Source organism: Labrus bergylta, chromosome 14 (assembly GCF_963930695.1).
Source record: "Labrus bergylta chromosome 14, fLabBer1.1, whole genome shotgun sequence".
NCBI lineage: Eukaryota > Metazoa > Chordata > Actinopteri > Labriformes > Labridae > Labrus > Labrus bergylta.
Genome location: NC_089208.1, coordinates 9,615,569 through 9,636,401, shown reverse-complemented (window position 1 = coordinate 9,636,401; position 20,833 = coordinate 9,615,569). Strand labels below are relative to the sequence as shown.

General features: G+C 37.8%; 1 protein-coding gene across 1 annotated transcript; it reads left to right on the top strand.

The window, feature by feature from the left end:
* The first annotated feature begins 1,367 nt into the window (after window positions 1-1,367).
* Window positions 1,368-15,563, top strand: hrh2b (histamine receptor H2b). The gene is made up of 3 exons (XM_020630299.3): window positions 1,368-1,465; window positions 8,294-9,160; window positions 10,525-15,563. The coding sequence occupies exons 2-3, from the start codon at window positions 8,540-8,542 to the stop codon at window positions 10,975-10,977; spliced, it is 1,074 nt and encodes a 357-aa protein (XP_020485955.1). The 5' UTR covers window positions 1,368-1,465; window positions 8,294-8,539; the 3' UTR covers window positions 10,978-15,563.
* The last annotated feature ends 5,270 nt before the right edge of the window (window positions 15,564-20,833 follow it).

Below are 20,833 nucleotides of genomic sequence, written 5' to 3'. Positions count from 1 at the left end.
GAGGAAAATAGTCTGAGGTATCTGGCAGATAACCTTTATGTGACAGTATACAGATGACCTCATCTGAAAGAAAACAAATAATTATAAGAGTCTTTAATTTAGCCAAAGCAGTTGTTTATTTTAATCCAATAAATCTATAGAATACGTTATTTCTAAAAGCCTTCGACATGCAAGTGTTGTGGTCTGTCAGTGAGTCTGCCCACCATTTTTGAAAAGAGCGAAATGTCTCAACTAATTTCGGTTTGATTGCTGTGAAATTTGTGCATTCATGCCCCTCTCTGGATGGATTGCAATCTTGTTGGTGACTCTTCATCTAGTACCAGAACTGAATTAACAGCATGCATGTTAGTATGCGGAATATAGAATTCCCCATATATTACCATTGATCGTTACCGCAGTCTAACAGAGCTTCTAGCAATACACGACTCAGACTTTGTAACCATTAAGTTAAAAGTTAAAATGTTCTGTGTTTTTTTTATGAATTTCCTAAAAGAGGTGGTCAAATCTGATGCCACTTTAGCTCAACATAGTTTCAACACATTCTGAACCACATTGGATCAACTTGACTGAGGATAACTTTTATTCTGTCATTTAGTCATTTCCCAGTACTTCAATGGACTGTATAAAATAGCGCTTTTCTCGTCTTCTGACCAATCAAAGCGCTCTTACACTACACTACACAATGTCACATTCACCCTTATGCACACATTCACACGCTGAGGGTAGAGGATGTTATAAGGTGCACATCAGTGTTAAATAGACCCATTCAATCACATTCACACTCTGCTGGCAACATATGCCACTTGGGAGCAATTTGGGGTTCAGTGTTCTGCCCAAGGACACTTCGACTTTTGGACTGCAGGAGCTGAGACCAAACCACCCAAACCACCCAAACCACCCAAACCATCCAATTGAGAGACGACAAACTTCCACTAAGCCACAGATGCCCCTTGACTTCTAATGGTATCACAACATGTGTCTGGAAACCGTTACAGCCATCACCTTTTATAAGTGAGGTCATTGTGTTGCATCCTGTTCCACTCTCCCCTACAAACACTATGTACTCACTATACATTACATTATAGAAATAAAGAGGCTACAAATTATTTTTATAAATGCATTGCTGTTCAGATGCTTAAGTAGATTTTAACTGGGAAAAAATGGCGATAAAATGATCAAAACAATGAATTAATGTAGTAAGAGAGTTTGAATGCACAAGTAGGCTACAAGTTATTCACTACACATTTGAGAGGAGGAGGATAGAGAGAGAGAGAGAGAGAGAGAGAGAGAGAGAGAGAGGGAGACAGTATGTGTGAGTGACAGAGAGAGAGCGGTAGAGAGAGACAGAGAGAAAGAAAGAGAGAGAGGGGGGGAGTAATACGTTTATGGTCAAGCAGGATCAGGGAAACAGAGAACATTCATGGTGTGGCAAGAGCGCTCAGACGGCTAAGACAAACCATGTGAGGTGAGTCAGCACGCTTTAACAGATTTAATTAGGGTTTTGCGGCGACAAATAACACTTAAGGCTCTTTGGTTTGAAATTTGAATTCACAAAGAAAAATGTTTATGCAAGAAGTAAAGTTGGGTGTTTATAAGTCTAAGGCGTATATTAAAGCATGACTATGTTGCTTAGTGATTCAGTTATGTGTGCTTATTCTCTGGTTATACATTCACATGACGTTAGCGAGCAGGAAGGAGGGTGGATTTGATCAAGCAACAGTTTAACTATTTTCGCACACAAGTATTTGCATTTTCTTAGTGCAAGCTATATTTTTTTCATGTGCAGAGCATTCCTGTGTTATTCACCTAGCTGGTGTTTTGCGTTACTTGATCTTCGTAATTGTTTAATTTGTACAGGGATGGTTAGTTTGTGACTCAGTGTAAACTCATTCTGTTGGTTGTATGGAGGTGCATGTTAGACAAAGAAACAGCTTAAAACTCTAGAGAGACACAATTAAAATCTAAATAAAATGTACACATAACTGAATTCCAATTCCAGTTTTTTTTTATTTGACCATTGCTGTAGGTTGTTTTGGTTGTTATATTAGTGTTTAAATCACAGTTAATCATTCAGAAGTAAATTAAATGCATCTCTTTTGCCGACTTCTGACACTGATTCAAGGTTTACATGAAACGTTTTGCTAACTCACATAATTTTGTGACCAGCATTTCATTGGATGTTACTTTTCTCCTTGATTGAATCAATACACCAATGATAACAGAATAAACAAACGTGACTTTAATTTAAAAAATATTGGAAAAAAGTACAAGAAGCCTATTATTAGACAAAAAGGACAAATGTTCATTAAACACCCTTCAGTAACTACTCCTTGCAAATTATCAGAGGGCTTGTTTTTTTATTTTTTTAAGGTTTGTTTTGGGGCTTTTTATGCCTTTATTTAGAGATAGGACAGTCGAAAAGAGTCAGAAATTGGGGAAAGAGAGAGTGGGGACAGACATGCAGGAAAAGAACCACAGGTTGGACTTGAACCTGGGACGCTGGGCTGCTTGGAGGACTTCAGCCTCCATACATGGGGCATGCACACCAACCACTAGGCTACCAGTGCCCCTATCAGAGGACTTACTACACTGTTTGTCGTGGCTTTATTTTACATGTCGTAAAAGTGTTTATCTATTATTGTTGGCTCACCTGTGTCGTTCTGCCACATTGTTATCATACTCTTTTGACTTACCGTCAGCAGCTAGACGTCAATTGGTTCATGATGCAGGTGATTTTCTTATTTCTATGAGCTGTAACGGATGTTTAGTTTATTCCACCCCTGTGTGGAGATATACTTTACAATGCATAACATTTAGCAAAAACAATCATATGATGTCATAGTTACTGTAGATATGACAGCGTTACATGAGTTTAATTAATGCTGTTATCAAAGTCAGACTACTGTGTTCCAGGTAAAGGTGGTATAATTGTAGGGTATCTGAGAAATGATGACCAATTCAGCGCCTCGGCTGTTGTTAGCAATAAAAAAGTCAATACACGATGATTCTGGATGGATTTCTGTATATTACAAGTTAAAACCACATACTTTACAGCTGACATTAGCAACAATCAGTCACAACTCATGTTAGCATTCTTCTAGATAAATGACTGTTAGCTTGGAAGTGCATTAAAGCTAATAGAAACATTTGTTAGTGTTTCACAATGCAATATGAATATTGTAATTCTCAGTTATTACTGAAGGCAGTTCGATATCTGCCTTCTAGCTAACATGATGTTACTGGAAAGTTCTTTGAATGCTAGCATAAGTTAGCATCAAGTTGCAGCTAACAGGTTTTGGTATTGCTGCTTTGTCTGCGGTGTATGAATGCGTATGAATGGGATTAGTTACTTCTGATGGTCTCGCTTCATAGCAACCACTGCCATCAGTGTGTGAATGTGTAGGTGTGACATGCGGTGTAAAAGCGCTTTGAGTAGTCTGAAGACTAGAAAAGCGCTATATAAGCTCAAGTCCATTTATATGTCTCATTTCTATGGCCAAATGAGCCACTTTATTAACACTACCCATCTTCTTTTCAGTTGTCCATAAATGTAGAGGATCACAATTATTAGGTACCCTATATTATTACGATCACATAGAGTATGACATCAGAGCAAAATGGCAGCTTTGAACATTGGGATTTTTAAATGTGGAGCAGATGCATGTTTAATGATCTATATCACTCTGTAACAGTTATTCAGTAAATGCTACTGAGCCACCTCCTAATCACTGAGGTGAAATAGATTAACAAGCATAAGTGGAGTTAGTACAGTATGTGTGCAAAGTTGACACATGGTCCTCAATTGTATTATATGCACATTATACTACAGAATATATTTACCAGCCTTCCACTTCACATTGATGGAAGTATCATATGACAGGCTCCTTTAATCAATATTTTTTCACATCAGTCTGTAGAGCAGTGTGGAACATAAGACACAACTTTGAAACGTCTGTCTTTGAGAAAAAGTTGTTCTGGCACACTCTCCCCATGAGAAGAAAATAAGACATTTTTGCACTTGGATGCAAGTTCATTAATTATGCAAAGGACTGTAAAATGATCTGTGCTTCTCATCCTGATACTTCAGTGTTGTGTTTCAGCTGTTACATCACTGTTGTAGTGCCTGAGCAACAATGCAAAATGAAAGTAAAGAAAACAATCATGGATCACTTGCCTACTGTTATTTCAGTTTGTCCTCTTTTGGGAGCGGCAGGCTCACCGGGGACACGGCTTGATCTAAACTGTGTGAGTGCAGAACAAACAGTCACCATGGAAACAAGCAGTGTTTGTCCCTGAGGAGAATCTATTGACTTCATTAAAAAAAACATTAAAGTCTTAGATTCTCTGAATGGCTGGGAAGAGCTGAAACATTGGCTTACTTGAAATCTATTTACTTACAGCTTAAGGCTATTTCTGCAGTTAAGGGGATGGGTTATTCAATTATTTTGCACAATAAGGGAAATATTACCCATTTTGAATAAACACATTAAATTATGTAAAGTACAAGTGCTTACAAATCATTTATAGTTTGATTAAGAGACACCGGATACTTGTGATATTGATGACAATCATCGTGTTACTGCACATTTACTTTAAATAGAAACCATTTTGTCATGGACTGATGTCTAATAGCTTTTTATCTGGTTAATTTTAGGAGGTTTTCTTTTTTTTTTTTTTAATCATAGCTGATCATACCAGAGTTTTATTTTAAGCCATGAATAGTCTCTGAGGGTCTCCCTTCAGGCCACACAAAGCCCCAACATCTACGCCAACATGGTAAGGCAACTCGGTTGTCATGTATCAGGCAAACTCAGGACTAAAATAGTCAGGATGCTTGGGATGCTCTTGTGAAGGTCAGTGTTTTTAGCCCATAGTAATAACTCAAGGCAACTCAGATGAGGAGATAAACACATTTTAATCAACTCAGATATTCTCTACTTCTTAGATAGCAAGACAGTTTAGAGAGGCCTTTTTCAGTATGATTACATTGATCTATAGTGTCTTAGTGAGGGTGCAGGGGTTAAACAATATATTTTGAAAGGGTACTGAGCATGCTGTGTTTTAATAATCATCACACTGCAGATCTTTTTATGAACACCCCTATAATTTGCGCCATCCTTACTTAAACATTATAAATATGTATCCACCGTTCTTATCAGTGTCACTGCAAACACTTCATACTATTATTATATACAAGTTGTCAAAGTAAGGGATGAATGGGTAGAGGGGAAAAAACACATTACACATTTCCTTCACCTTAACAAAGAGGAAATGTTGACGTCTCTATGTACTTTAGTGCAAAGTTTAAATAATCTGTCTGAAAATAAACATGAATGAGCGGGCAGTTTAGTTTGTGTAGCAGGTGTCATAAAGTCAGGTGCTGATACAATCTTATCTGTGTCAACTGGATCTAATATTGCATGGGTGTCACCTTTTTTCTATGATAATGTTTGCATAGAGGGGTTAGCTAAGGTGTGATCCAGCCCTCACAACAAGACTGTACCCTTAAGAGCTCATACAAAGAACAAGTGATACATATTTTCATGTCATGTTCCAGAGGTTTTTCTTATTTATTTCTTAAATTCCTCTCTTCAACAAGGAGGTCAATAGAGCATCATACAGCCTCTGAATGATGCCGTCAAGGGATGATTCAGCTTGAAAAAGTTAATACACGCTCAATCAGTTTTTTACACTTTACACCTTCGCTAGTGAATGTGAGAACTGTCATTCTTGGTAGTTATTTTTTTATGGGTTTACGTCAAATGGCCATTCTGTAAGATGACTCCTCGTCTGCAGAAAACAAATAAAAAATGCAATCAAACATGCAGTGTAGACACTGTCACACCTCATGAGCCTGTTAGAACTTGTCTTTATTGACTTGTAGTTTTGGCAAAAGTGACACTTATATCTAGTCAAAGAGTGATGACATGTGAACCCTGCAGGTGATGAAAGAGAAAAGAATAACCTCATGTCATGAAATCTAACGAAGTCCTTTGCGTATCAATCACTCAATCTCAATCAATTAATCTTTATTTGTATAGCGTCAAATCATAACAAGTGTTATCTCGAGACACTTTACAAAAAGCAGGTAAAAGACCTTACTCATTGTTATGTTACAAAAAGCAGGTAAAAGACCTTACTCATTGTTATGTTACAAAAAGCAGGTAAAAGACCTTACTCATTGTTATGTTACAAAATGCAGGTAAAAGACCTTATTGCTATATTAAGACCCGGCTTAATCCATCATGAACACTTTAGCATCTTATTAAAGTTGCCAATAAAAAACTAATTTTCCAATGAAAGCAAAGTCTTATTTGGATACAGTGGAAACTCTTAGTTTGGATTTGTTTACTTAACTCGTCAAACTGCTACTGAATGTTTTATGACTGTTTTTAAGATCTTGTCTTGAATTAGCCTGACAGTAATGCACAGTACAGCACAGCCTGACGCTTCAGCAAATGCTTTCTCTCTAGTAAATGTTCCCGTCTTCAGGGGACAAGTACCCAAACCTCGTCATGTGTTTATACAAAGGTACATTCTTTCTATCTCTTTCTGAGCCTTTTCACATCCAAGTTCACTTCTTATTTGATTTGGACGTCCAGATCTGCCAAAGTCCTGAAAATATTATAGTTTGAACCTCTTCACTCTACAGTACTCTCTGTCCCATTGGTTAGTGCGTAAAGGCTATCATGTATAAGCTGTGTAATGTCAGCTAAAGACATCACAAGCTTTGATATTATAGCCACTGGGCCTCAGAGGGAAGAGAAAGTCAGCTCTTCCATTCTATGAGCAGCATTAGTCTATAATCCTGGTTAGGTTTTACAAAGGAAAGTGTCAGTGGTGCTGCTTGCATGATAATGAATTATAGTCAAAAGGAATCAAAGGGAAACATAGTTTGACTGATATTAAATTTGGGTTTAGAAGAAAATAAAGTGGGGGTGGATGCTAGTGGAGAATAACCGATTTACAGTCCAGTCCAGGAGACAAGACCATCCCTCACATTTTTTCTCAAATGTTCTAGTTAGCCCATTTTCTGGGCCATCAGAAGTTGATAACGATTCCTCCCAACTCGGGGCCATTTGGTCCTGGGGGGCCAAAAAAACCTTTGTTATGCTTTAGTCAAGTAAAGTCACAAATGATCTTCTTAAAATTGCATCAATAGCCCTACAAATATATAATTTGGCACTACTGGAATATAAAGGAAAGTAGCAAAATTAGATTCTGGTACTTTTTGCTATTACAATTTCAATTGTCATGAAAAACCTAAAACTCACAAAAGACAATGAAAAAAAATTCTGCGGAACAAACTGTCATGGAATTTGATTACTGAATTTTATTGAAAACGTAATTTTTAATATCATTGTCTCATTTATATTTAAAACGATTCCCTAATTCATAAGCTTTAATTTGAGTGGGAGATGACCTTTTTACCCTGAATATTTCACTCTCTGTGGCCCAAAATAAATTACTTCACTATACCTTATATCAAAGAGAACAGAATTCTTGTGCCCCTGCCTTCCAGATGGGGGTTAGTACTGCACTTAAGAGTTCTTTTTTTTCATATATTCTTTGTCTAGTGTTATCTAATGAGAGGAGCATGACAAGTGAACACGGGAACCTTATTGTAAAGCTCATCTCTCTTTCTCTATTTCATTTAACCTTTGTTGACTAGGTGGATGTTAATGTAGAATATATCAACTTATGTTATGGTATGAAATTAGGTCAAATCGGGTCTTCTCAAATGAGTACAAGGATTATACAGGCTGCATAAAAAGGAGCTACTTGTGACCACCAATTACAAGCCAACCCTCTACCCTGCAGAAATATTCAAAATGATTTTTAATTTAGCTAATTTATGTGGATGCCTAACACTGAGACTACAGACGGAAGTGAAGTGAAGGGTCAGGGGCATACATTTAAAGTAGCTAGGTCACATACTGTATTGTTACAATCAGCTTAACAGTTAAGCGTGGGTCATAAGCTCGCATTGATTAAGTCCCTGCCTTTAGTACACATCCCCCGTCATAACTCATAGTAACCTACAGTAATATGTGTTATCTTGCAGTTTGGCATAACTCATCTGCAAATGCATTTATTTTAGAAGAGGAATTCATTTTGTAGGAATTAAGAATGAGGTTATATAAAATCACTATAACAGAATATTTACTGTTGCTAATTGTCTGGCATCTTCTCTGATGTATTATTTACAGTGTAGATTTATTTTGATGATTTTAATGAACATTTTCAATGTATATTTTCTCTAGTAATAACTGTCATTTTTGTATTTCACCAGGGAAGTGCTTCTCTCGTGGGTTGCAGTGGCTCTGTGATAGATGGTGACGATGGATCGGAAGGGCTTTTCACTCTCTCACTACTTCTGAACTGGTTCCCCCTTTTCACACAGGAGTGATGGAAATGGTTGGAAAAGTGAACCAGCAGTAGTTGAGACATTTTGGAATTAGGTGGGTGAGCCTGTCTCTAACCGAGATACTACCAGCAGCTCTGTCTCAGTGACCCACTGACTGAGGAGGGGGTCACCATGATCTCCACAGCCTTCCGCTGGCTGGTCCTGGTGTCTTTTATCATCCTGACCATTGGTGGAAACGTGCTGGTGTGTCTGGCTGTGGGGCTCAGTCGGCGACTGTGGCGCATTGCTAACTGCTTCGTGGTGTCGCTGGCAGTGACAGATCTTCTGCTCGGCCTCCTGGTGATGCCCTTTTCTGCCACTTCGGAGCTTGGTGGCGGGAAATGGCCCCTCGGAGGAACCATTTGTAACATCTACATCTCCACAGATGTCATGCTGTGCACAGCTTCCATCCTGACCCTGCTGGCCATCAGCGTGGACCGATACCTCGCCATTTCAGCTCCCCTCAGCTACTCCCAGAGAGTTACCCCTCTGAGGGCGACACTGGGCATGATCGCCATCTGGACCTTGTCACTGGCTGTGTCCTTTGTGCCCATTCACCTGGGCCTGAACACAGCGGATTATAAAGTGCAGCACTTGGACTGGAGCATTGGAGACGAGGACAAGGAGGGACGCTACTGCCAGTTTGAATGGAATAACAACTACGTGTTAATTTATGTTTTTGGCTCATTCTACCTGCCTCTGCTGCTCATGTGTGGAATGTATCTTTGCATATTCAGAGTGGCACGAGAACAGGTCAGTGATTTATTTCATTTTATGGAAAAAGCTGAGCTGGTGTATCAAAAGGTCATGCATAACTTTAGAAATCCAACAAGATTTCAGATCAGTGATCTACATTTCAGTGTGGAAAAAACTGTTGCAACAGACATTAAAGCAACTGGAAACCAAAAATCTACTGAACCCTTGTGTGTACATTAAGGTTTCATGTGAATAATGTTTAACATGTACAATGTATTCATAGTTATTCTCTATACACATTAGAATATTTGTTGCTTTCAGTTTGCGCATGGTCCTTTCTGCAAACCATTTGGCTACTTACACTTAGCATGAACGATGTTCATGGGTATATCACAATGGATGCATGTGGTGAGAGTCAACCGAAGTTGTTTATTTTTTGTTCTAGGTAAGTAGGTTGTGGGTGCTGTTGATCTATTTTGGCATTAGAGAGAGGTTTTGTTAGTAATTATACAGGACTAGCTTACACCAAAGAGCCATTTAGGATTGTATTCATAGCTTCTATAACAAATAAGCATCTAAGCTAACATTTCCAGGGTGTGCAAATTGATAACTGTGAAATAGATAGCAAAGTATTTTGTAACTCACTGCTCAGTGACCAATTGAATTAAACATTTTCAAACAGTAGTTGTTGTGCTTCCTCCTCTGAATCTAACTCAAAACCATGTTAAGTCTTACATGCTGAGACTGTTCAATGTCGACCATGGTTGTCTTTTTTATGGCTTCCTGCGTCTAGTTTAGGGCAATCATGAGTAATTTTGTCAGTGACAGGTTTTAAGGGATGGCGGGGGAAGTTTAGCTTCATAATAACATAGCACTAGCTGAATCACCAGAGCTATCTTTCAGCACTGCTTTTAAAGCTTTGGGACCAAAATGGAAAACTCAACTATGTTGCACGTGTTTGCTAACTGCTAATTAAGATGGATGGCAAAGCATTTTGTAACTGTTTTGGGACCATTTGAATTAAATGTTTTAAAGTAGTAGGGCTTCTGCTTTGTGATTCTAACTTGGACCACCCAAACATAATGTTAACTACACTACGCTTATTGACATATGTGCTGAGTGAAAAGCCATGGAGCTGTCAATCAAAGACCTGATCTGCCAAGCCTCTAGAGTCTCTGGGCTTTAAAGAGTAAAATAACTGGTTTCTAACAGTATGAACCTTTTTACAATTTAATATAGTGTGTGCACTTTTTCTATTTTAAGCCAGATTTCCAGAGGCTTCAAAATCACACTTACAAAGTCACCTTCACTTGTAGTGTACTGCTAAATGTAATCCTTTGTCATGAGATAACTGACAGATCATCTCACTGTCTTTGTCCTCTGGCTCTTACTAACATTTTCATCCTTCTTTTTTCCCCAAGGCACGGCGTATTCGTGCTGCAACTCCTTCATTTGCACGCACAGCATCAACCGCAGCCATCGCCCGGGAGCACAAAGCGACAGTGACCCTGGCAGCTGTACTCGGGGCCTTTGTCATCTGCTGGTTCCCCTACTTCACCTTCTTCACCTGCATGGGCATCAGTGCAAAAACAAACCCCCCTAACACGCTACACTCTGTGGTGCTGTGGCTGGGCTATTTTAACTCTGCTCTTAACCCCATCCTGTATCCAGCCTTCAACAGGGATTTCCGCAAGTCATACGGGGAGCTGCTTCGCTGCAGCGGGCTGTCCCGCAGAAAACTGCAGCTCACGCCTGTGTCTGGGCATAAAAGATTGACCTTTACTAATGGACAAAAGCTTCCCCAGCAGTTTGTGAAACACAAAGACACAATTAAGAAAGACAGTGAGGGGAAGAGCCTCACACTACGTACTTGAGGGGAAGTGGCATCCCTGATGATGAAATACTATGCATCTGTTGGACTGTGGACTGGCATAATGATGTATATTAAAACTTTCTCCAACTCTGACAATAGCACAATGCCTAATCATCCGCAGAATCAGTTAAATTCTTAGCATAAAGTGCCAAAAATACAATTTGTGTGACGCTTGTGGCTCGTCCTAGATAGAAACTCTATAGTTCATAGGCTTATTTCAAAGGCCTGCATTATTTTCTTGATGTTTTCACTACTTGCAATAAATGGATGTATTTTTTATGAACTACAAGCGAAGAGTGTTTCACTCAAAACAAAAAATAGGCAGCAGAGAGTGGAGGAGGAGGAACAGGTTCAGTAAGTTTCCCAGACAACTGCACGGAGTCACCGGTGGTTAAAAGTTTGCTAATTGTTTATTTTTTCTTCCCTTTGACCTTGCCAAAGAAAGTGAATCAGTGACCAGAGCGTGATTTGATATGTACAATATGTTTGACTCAACCCAAGCAGGTTGACCTCAGTGGCCTCCTGGATGGTTTCAACACATTGACTGCTACTGGAATGCAGTCAGGTGATTTAGTGAAGTCTGTCTGACAGGCAAAACTAAAATCAATAAACCAACAATGATGTCTAAATCCATAACATGATCATTTCAACTTTCCTAACTTCATGTGCAGTAAATCAACAGTTCAACTACGTCCACAAAACAACAACTGACCGTTGATGAGGATTGTAAATAACGTCTGTTCAGTAAAGATAACTTTGAAAAAAAAAGCTTATTTGCAGATGTGATACCGACCAATAATTAACTGCTTTTTGTTTGTTTTATGATAAACATTTATTTTTCCTAGGTAGAGTATTGAAAAATAAACCTCAGTTTAAAAAGATTTATCAATACAGTATTGCTGTCCTGAAATACATTTTCATGTATCACTTTTTTTTTTTAAACTACTTTTTTCCGGCTTTTTATGCCTTTACTTGAGAGGCAGGACAGTGGATAGAGGCAGAAATCAGGGAAAGAGAGAGAGAGTGGGGAGTGACATGCAGGAAAGGAGCCACAGGCCGCCCGTTTCCAGGACAACGGCCTCTGTAAATTGGGCGCGAAAACTAACCACAAGGCCACCGGCGCCCGATGTATTACTTTTTAAGCACATTTTATCAAGAAAAAAATTAAACACTACTTAAACATATGCTGTCAATATTTTTGCATATTTCACACCACATAATGAATGTCTTGTGGCATCTTCATTTGGTCCTTTTAATGATTGAAAACAAGCTAAAGTAGTAATGTGCAGATGGAAATGTTTTTGAAACATTGTCAGTGACATCTTAGGGGCATTAAAGTTTTAAAGTTGGCCCCGCTGCTGTCAGTGAGAGTTTAAGTATTGCTGGGTTGAAGCAAAGGGAAAGAAATCCCTTTGGAAAAGGTTGATAATTTCACTGCTGTTAAAAAAAAAAAAAATGGAATGGTGCTGAGGTGGAGACATTAGATCACACTGAGATTCATGAATATAAGGTTTGAAACTCAAAGTGATTAAGTCAGCAGCTGCATGGTGATATTTGAAATAGAAGGCATAAAAATTAACCCTGATTCAGGTCAGGCAGCAGAGGAGTAAAAAGTCAGAATGGAGCCGTGGGACCATTTAGAGGAAGTATTAAATGCAGCTGACTCCTCTGAAATGAGGAGGATAGATAGTGTTCTCGGTCACGTGCAACACCAACGTCTTCAGCAGAGGAAAGGTCTCTCAGAGTGTCAGTGTTGAGAGTTTGATACTCAGTCAAACTGGCTGCAAGCCGTCAGAGGAGGCTCTATGGATTATTTGCATTCACAAACCTGGAGAGAAGAGTTAGGATGTTTACATCCTACAATACTGTCTATAAATCAATCTCCAGAATATGACTGCATAATTCCGTTATTAATTGTTGCCTTAAGATTTCTTCTGCACTGAATTAAAAAGACATCATGTGTTCGTTATAAGGCTTTAAAGACGGGAAAAGGTTCTTTTTTTTCTCGCTTTGAACAAGGCCAGGCTTTAGCTGTTCTCCCACACTTTTAGCATTGTGCTATTCTGGTTTATTGCCTCCTGCTTTAAATACATACAGCAGATATTTAGACATTACTGACATTTTATTATAACTTTCAGCAAGAGGGCAATTGCTATTCAACAACTTTGAATTACTCATTTTAGACTTCATAAATAATTATCTGTTAGGAGCTTGATTTTCTTTTATCTGTGCAGGACAAAGAACAAGTTCTGAATGAAACTTAACTAGCTGCAAGTCTAGCATTGTGGTGACATGCAGAAGGGACATTGTTTGACTAATTGACCTTTTAACATTTTAAGAACTATTCACAAGAAGATAAGGGGAGAGCAATGGGCCTCATTCACTAATAAGAATTTATTCTTAAGTTTTTCTTAGGAAGATTCTAAGAAGACTCTCCATCAGATTCATCAACGTATCCTGAAATGAACTGTTCGCAGCTGTGTTTTAAGTCCTTGCGTTCGAAGTGTGTGCTTGTTTTTCCTAATTATCATAGGTAACCACCCACTACTGCCCATAAAAGGGCATGAGTGCAGGGCCCTTGTGACGGGAAATGCGAGCCGCCTAGTGGGCCACTTTTGGTAAGCAGAACTAGCGATATGATTCCCAGGGGAAGCCCACAAGAATGGAAAGGTAAACAAATGCCATGAAACGGAAAAAAAATTAGAGATGATAAATAAGCAGGAAGGTGAAACCACCCTCTATTTACAGTCTACTAAATAAGTATATTTGGAAACTATAGCTTATTGAGAACTCTACCGCAAGTCTATTAACAACAAAAAGAGAGACAGAGAGCATATTAATCCCAGTATATATATAATAAAAGACAGACCTTTATTTATCCCACAACAAAGAAATATATTTATATATTAAGACCTTTTCATAAAGTGCCATGGCTGTGAGTGAGTTAAGTAAAAAAGGTCAAATAAAAATACCAAATGCCACATGACATCATGCTGTCATGGTTACAGAGAAGTTGCAAAGTGCTGTCCCATTGGTAACAAACCATTAAGAGCCCTCGCAGCCACATGCACTCAATCACTTTTCAGGTGACGTCAATTAAGTCCTTAAGGGTTCAGGGATCAAACTAGTAAATTAACGAGTTCGAGACCAGCCTGCGCGAAAATTCTGAAAGTAGAACTCTTAAAATATTTTCCTCTGCAGACACAACTTCCTCAAAGTCAGTGTGGTTCTTTCTTCGGAAAAGAAAGTTGGTCTCAGTGACCCAGTGAAAAGATACTGCGCAGTTTCTTGCAGTATCTTTGCAGGGATCTGATGTTTTATGATGTGCCAACAGAATGTGTAGTTTTTTCATATTTGCACAAGTCAAGCCCCAACACAACTATTTGTGTCTGTTATCAGTCTGCCTTGTTAAAGTGTCTCATGTTCAGAGCCAGTTTGTGTCCTGTTCATACATCATTTTACAGATAAACAAGGTCTTGCAAGGTGAAGTGAAAACTTCTCTTGAACTGTTTTTATCGACTACACAAGGAAGTAGCCTATTTCCTTATTAGGAAAACGTTTACTTAAGTATAACAAGATGCTCAAAGTTTTTCATTTGAGAACAGGCTGCTGCTGCTCTTCTGATATAGACTAAAATAACGACTTTATTGTTTTATTCTTTAAAAACTTTAAGTGTTCTACTCTTATCATTTTCTCTTAATTCTTAGTTTGAGACTTAATTCTCAAAAAGGTACGACCTTATTCATGTAAATTTACAACTTTATTCTCGTAAATTTACGAGTTTAATCTCGAAATTTTTGATTATTTATTTTAACGTGTCCCTAATCCTCCGTCATACAGTGCAGATGTAAACTTTATGTTTTTTAGATGTGTTGTTGGTCTGCTGCAGACTGGTCAATTATTAATTACACTTAGTTTCACTACAGTGCTTGGCCGTTACACTTAACTCACTTACAATAAAAACAAGAATGCAAACTCATTTTCATACTTAAATAGCCAAAGTTAGGACAGACAAATGTTTTTGAATACAAATGTATCATTAATGTTAACATTTTTTTAGATATCTAAGGGGATATAAAAAAATATATATATATATATTTATTTGCAACACGGGATTGGAGTTCTAGGATAAAAGCAGCTTTTTTTGAAAGATGCACTTATTCACTTTTAAAAGAAATTTCTTAATTTTTGAAAATGTTGATTGTTTTTCTTTTCATTAAAGACACTGTACTAAATACAAAATGACAGAAAATTATGTTTGTTCATTCGATCACTAACAACTTATCATCTCAGAGCAAATGTAGCCCTTATTATTGAATTGAACTAAAAATGCATTTATGTTCATCACTTTCTTTATATAGCTTTTGGTTCTATCTATTCAACAAGAGGTTTATCAAGTATGAAATTTTCTTCATTGAGAAGATTTTGGAGCTTTTAATTAACCCCCGGTCTGTGACATAAATGAGGGTTTGTATTAAGCTTTGGCAATGTTCATTATATTTTAACTAACTGTATGATTTTGGGACGGTGATTTGTTTCAGAATTTGTCTTCTGAGACATTACACAATAAAATAAAATGATCCATCACTTACTGCCAAAATGTTAAGAATAAATCTGTGACTCCGATACCCACACTCTTTTTACATCAAAATGAACCTTTTTCTCTTTTTCATCTCTCTGCTATGGCCCTCCCCCAACTATGAAAGGATCAATGAGCTAGCAAGCAGTTATGTATTGTGACTTTACTGTAAAATCAATTGGACATTAAGCCCCTCTCTTGCTGCAAATAAAATAAAACAGAGACAGATAAAAATGCAGAAAAAATAGCAATCTGCTTGAATGAACATTAGTGCAATTCAAATATATATTTTTATGACTAATGAATAACATTTAAATGGTAAGAGCTTGTATAGATCTTTTCTATGCTTCTGACTACTCAAAGCGCTTTTCACAGCGCAGGTCACCAATTCACACACTGATGGCAGAGGCTGCTCTGTAAAGTCACCATCAGTATTATTGACTAATTCATGCATGTTCACACACTGCTGATGCAGTAATTTAGGGTTGAGTTTCTTGTCCAAGGACACTTTGACATGTGGCTGCAGGAGCTGGGGTTTGAACCGTCAACCTTATCAGAAACAAGGGTCTCTATCACTGACCCACAGCCATCCAAACCCTGCCTAAGTACAACCCATACAGTGACAAAATCACTATGCTCTACCTTTTAGTAGTCTGAGTTCTCTTTATCTGGAAATGTTTGATGATAAATACTGTACTCCAAATGACCCTGAACTAGAAGTAAAAGGGATAAATCAGTAAAACAATCCACCATCGATTATCACCATTACAAAACAGTCAAGCCACACAATATGACTATCTGCAGATGTTGTTAAACATAATGGAACTGAAAAAGTGCCTTTTAATCCAGTTAAATTGGGTTAATCGACTTAGAGATCTACAATGGTTCCATGCACTGTGCGTCACCACGTGTTTTATGAAAACGTATCACTAGCTAAGAACTACGCTAATCCAATATTGCTTGTCTCATTATTTGTATATGTTCCTGTGCCCACACTACATAATGTAATCTCAGATGTTAGGTGTCATTTCAATTGTGGCTATCTCTGTTTACTTTTATATGCTAATTTCCTATGTTACAGCTCTGCAGCCATGAAGATAAATAAAATCCCACCTGCTGAACCAAGAGCGGCGATTTTATCTCACTGTCAATAGTTGTACTGTTGTTTGGGTGTGTGTCCATGTGTGAATTATTCATTCCTGATAACATAGCTTGAGGAAATCAAACAGATGGACGTCGGTACAGTGTTTACAGTCTTTTAGGAACTTATGCAACAGGATAAGCTTTTGAGGATTCAAGTTTTCAGTGAACTCTCAACAGAATATTTAACTGCAGGGTTTAAACCAATGGAATAAAACATAGATCAGGTCAAATTAGATTTTTCTTAATATCATCAATGTGATTTCAAAATGAGGAATTTGCACATTTAAAAAAAAAAAAACTGCCTCATAACACTATGTCACACGAGAGCTTTTTACCAGTCCAAACAGAGGAAAGAAAGATGATTTATTTATAAAGCACTATTCATACAAAGATCATTTCAAAGTGCTGTACAAAAACAGTCAAAACAGAACATTAGGAACATTAAAGGCAAGGTTGGTCATTTTCTCAAGATAGACTCTTTAAGATTTTGCTTGAAATTGTCTTCAGGTCCTGACAGAAATTAATAACTCATGTGCTCTGAAAAAGGAATGTAGCAGTTGTAAGCATGTAAAAACTTCGACCAATGTCTGCCACGAGGTACCAATCTGATGAACCAATCATGTCTGCATGCTCGTTCTCTACCCCTTGCGTGAATTAGCCCACACTCAAAGCGCGTCACCAATGACAGAGGTTATACTGTGAGTTTGTCGTTAAATAATCACGTTTTATTTTTACATGTATTGTGATGAAGTTTAGAGTTTCCTTATCATTGAATGAGACAGAAGACAATATAGTTTCTACACAATGCAAGCGATGAGCTGATGCCCACTTCTGGAGCAGCGGCGCTCGTGAATGTAAGTAAGTGGCGTGTCTTTTGAGTGGGTGGGTGTTGACGGAGCACTGAGGGAATGCTACTTTCCAAATCATGCTAGTTTTTTTTTTTTATTGACAACACTGCTTTACAAAGACAAATGACACAAGAAAATACTAAAATATATTAAAAACCAAGCACTTGTCCCACCGTTGAGGAGTGTAGAGACTAAAAGCTGCCTCACCCTAAACACTAATTATTTTCATGGAGAACTGTTCAAAGGAAAGAACCAGATTGACTTGAATAATCTTTTTATCTCTCGACCAACTATATTTATAATTTTTAACTTTTTATGCAGATTTTTACCATATCTTAGTTAAGCATTTGTTCCTGCTTCAAACCTGTGTTAGGTAATACATTCTTTTAAAGATTTACTCATGTTTTTATTGGCCTTGACACCAACGATGGCATATACTAACTTAAGTATCAGTAACAGTGTTCCAGGAATGAGATGTTGTTACATAACTGCCTCACCAAATATGGGGTAGAGGTTTCTGTCTAAGTAGGGAAAAATGACAGCAAAACTTGAGATGATTTTTTCTTTGCCTTCAGAGGATGATAACGACAGTGCGACCAATGGGGGGGGGGAAACGAATCGATGACAAAAAAGCTCACTTCTGCCAACTAGTCCACCTCAGCAGTGACATGCTCACTGCTGAGGTGGAGGAGTTGTATTGTGTGTGCGAGTCAAATGTTCAGATCCAGTAAAGAAGCCAATTGTAGCAATTTGTCAACTGCATTCTCTGAAGAGGAAACAAGTGCAGAGGAGGCCTTATTTGGGGGTAAAATACCAACCAGGCTAACTTCCCAAAAAGTGGTCCCAGGATAGGATGACTGGTTGTATGATTTTCCCTCCTGTCTTTAAGATTAGCCATTGCATAGCTCGCATGTTGTACATTCCTACCTACATAACTATATGTTCAACAAAATACATGAAAATAGTGTCAATCTGCATGGGGCCCTGGAAAATGTTTGCCACAGGGCCCCCTAGTGGGATAATCAGGCTGTGCTTCTATAGAGGGCATCAACCATGGTTTACAAAAGTTCAACCTGAGGGTTTGCACATGCATTTTTGAGTGCATTCACAAACACCCAATCCCAAACCTTGACTTTGAGGTATGTTCCTGGTGAGTGTGTGAGTGCTTAGGGCTGTCCCAATGTCAAATCATCAAGTGTACTAGGGGTGTAAAAATAAATCGGTCTGAAACAGTTATTGATCTTAACATGAAAGATCTGAGTGAATCAGAGCACACCAGAAAAGTTTTATTAATTTAAAAAGGAAGTTTAAAAAAAACTGTGTAATGCAGAGAGAGCATCAATCACAACAGATGCCTGGGCGTAATATGTAATTCATATCAGAGAAATAAAAAATAAGAAAATGTCTTGGAGTGTTTTTATTATTTCATTTCTATTCTAAATTGGCTTTAATTTTTACCTTTTATTAAATACTTGTTTCAAGTGTAAGTAGAGCTTTACAAAGCCAGTGAAGTGTGATCAATGGAAGAGCTAAGACTTCTACATAAGTGACTAAATGTATTTCATCCCCCGTCCACCTGTCAAAGTGAGACACCTGTGTGATGAAGACTTCACATCATATACGTAATGTCAGCATATTTACAGTAGATCTATTCTAATGTCTCTTGGAGAGTAATAAACACAAAGACATATTTGTTTTTCCTTAGTTTCATAAAGTAACAAATTTACTTTGGATTTGATTGTCAGATCGACTCGAATAAGACCAAATTGAATTGCAATGAATCGTTCTATATTATAATTAATTATCCCTACATTGGATAGTAGCCCTAGAGCTCCAATCAGACACTGAGGACAATGAGAACACTCAGGACAACAAGGACAATGAGGACACAAAGGACAACATATTGAAATATCCAAATCACATCATCAATGGACTGTGTTAATTTCTTTGAGCTAAGCACACGTCCGAAAGCTTCAACATTCATTCCTCAAGTGACTTTTCTAAACAATATTGGGAGCCTCATAAGAATGCTGCAAAGAGATTTATCTGTTTTGTTTTTTAAAAGTCCACTAAGAAAACAAGGATAGTTAACAGCTGAGCAAATGATTTATTTTCTTATTTTGCTGCTGTTTGTTTCTGTTGGTTGTCTGAATTAAATAAAGTTTTCCCCAATATAATAACATGTGTCTTAAAGTATACAAGATCAAAAACGCTATTACTGTACTCTAACTGCCTATTATATTTGATTTCTCTTCTCCTCTTGCTCCTTTAAGGTGGGAACCCTCATCGCATCTCTAGGGGGTGCTAGAACACCACCACAAATATACTGGACTTCCACAGGCCTGACATGGTGCAGGTTCACAATGAAGGGAGCTAGTAATGCAGATTCACTTGCAGATCCCCCTTCTGTGCCTTGCTCAATGGCAACCCGGGCACCTCTCCAGCTACCAGACTACTTCCAGATTTGGTCTGTACTTAAACATGGTAAACTTCTGGTTGCCAACCAAAGTCCAGACTGAGCTACTGCTGCCCCAAAGAAGATTAAGAACAAAACACAAATGCAAAATTGACTTGTTTGACAATAAATAAAGCAATTAATCAAATTCTATTTTCTTCTTCTTTTTAATTCCCATTAATCTTCTCTGTAGAAAGTGTCAAATTTGAATTGTATTTTGGATTAATTATAGTATTGTTAAACCAACTTGTGTTTTTCTCACATTAAGAAGAGAACAACTTTGATTTAGCTCACTTTGCATGTTTGTTTGTTGTTCATTTGTTACTATTTAACTTCTGTTTCCTTTGTATTTGCACGTGATAATTTCCCCTTTCATCAACCAAACGTTAACATCTGACAATTTAAACTAAAAAGCACTTGATTCAACTTACTTTAAACCTGCAGCAATATTTAAAGAAGAGACTAAACCGAGTGTACTTTATTCAACATGCCTGTGTTAAAGGTTGATCTTTAAAAACTTTCTATTGTATAACACGCAGAATCATCACCATGTCTGGATAACAACGAGAAGGGGTCTAAAATCAGGGTTAACCAACCAATGTTTTCAATATTTGCGATTGATTGACTTAATTCAGTTGTCTATATTCCAGCCCTAATTATTCAGACAGATGAAATAACATCCAAACAGTGGGCACTGCAATGTGTCAGCTGTGATTAAACCTGTAGGTCACAGCTACACATTCACACACTGATGGAGGAGGTTGCTAGTGAGACCATCAGAAGTAACTAATCCCATTCATACACACTCAAACACCGCCGACGAAGCAGCGGG

Coding starts and splice junctions, on each gene's coding strand:
- hrh2b (XM_020630299.3), top strand. CDS start 8,540: ATGATCTCCACAGCCTTCCGCTGGCTGGTCCTGGTGTCTTTTATCATC. Junction 9,161..10,524: donor TCAGAGTGGCACGAGAACAG/GTCAGTGATTTA, acceptor TTTTTCCCCAAG/GCACGGCGTATTCGTGCTGC.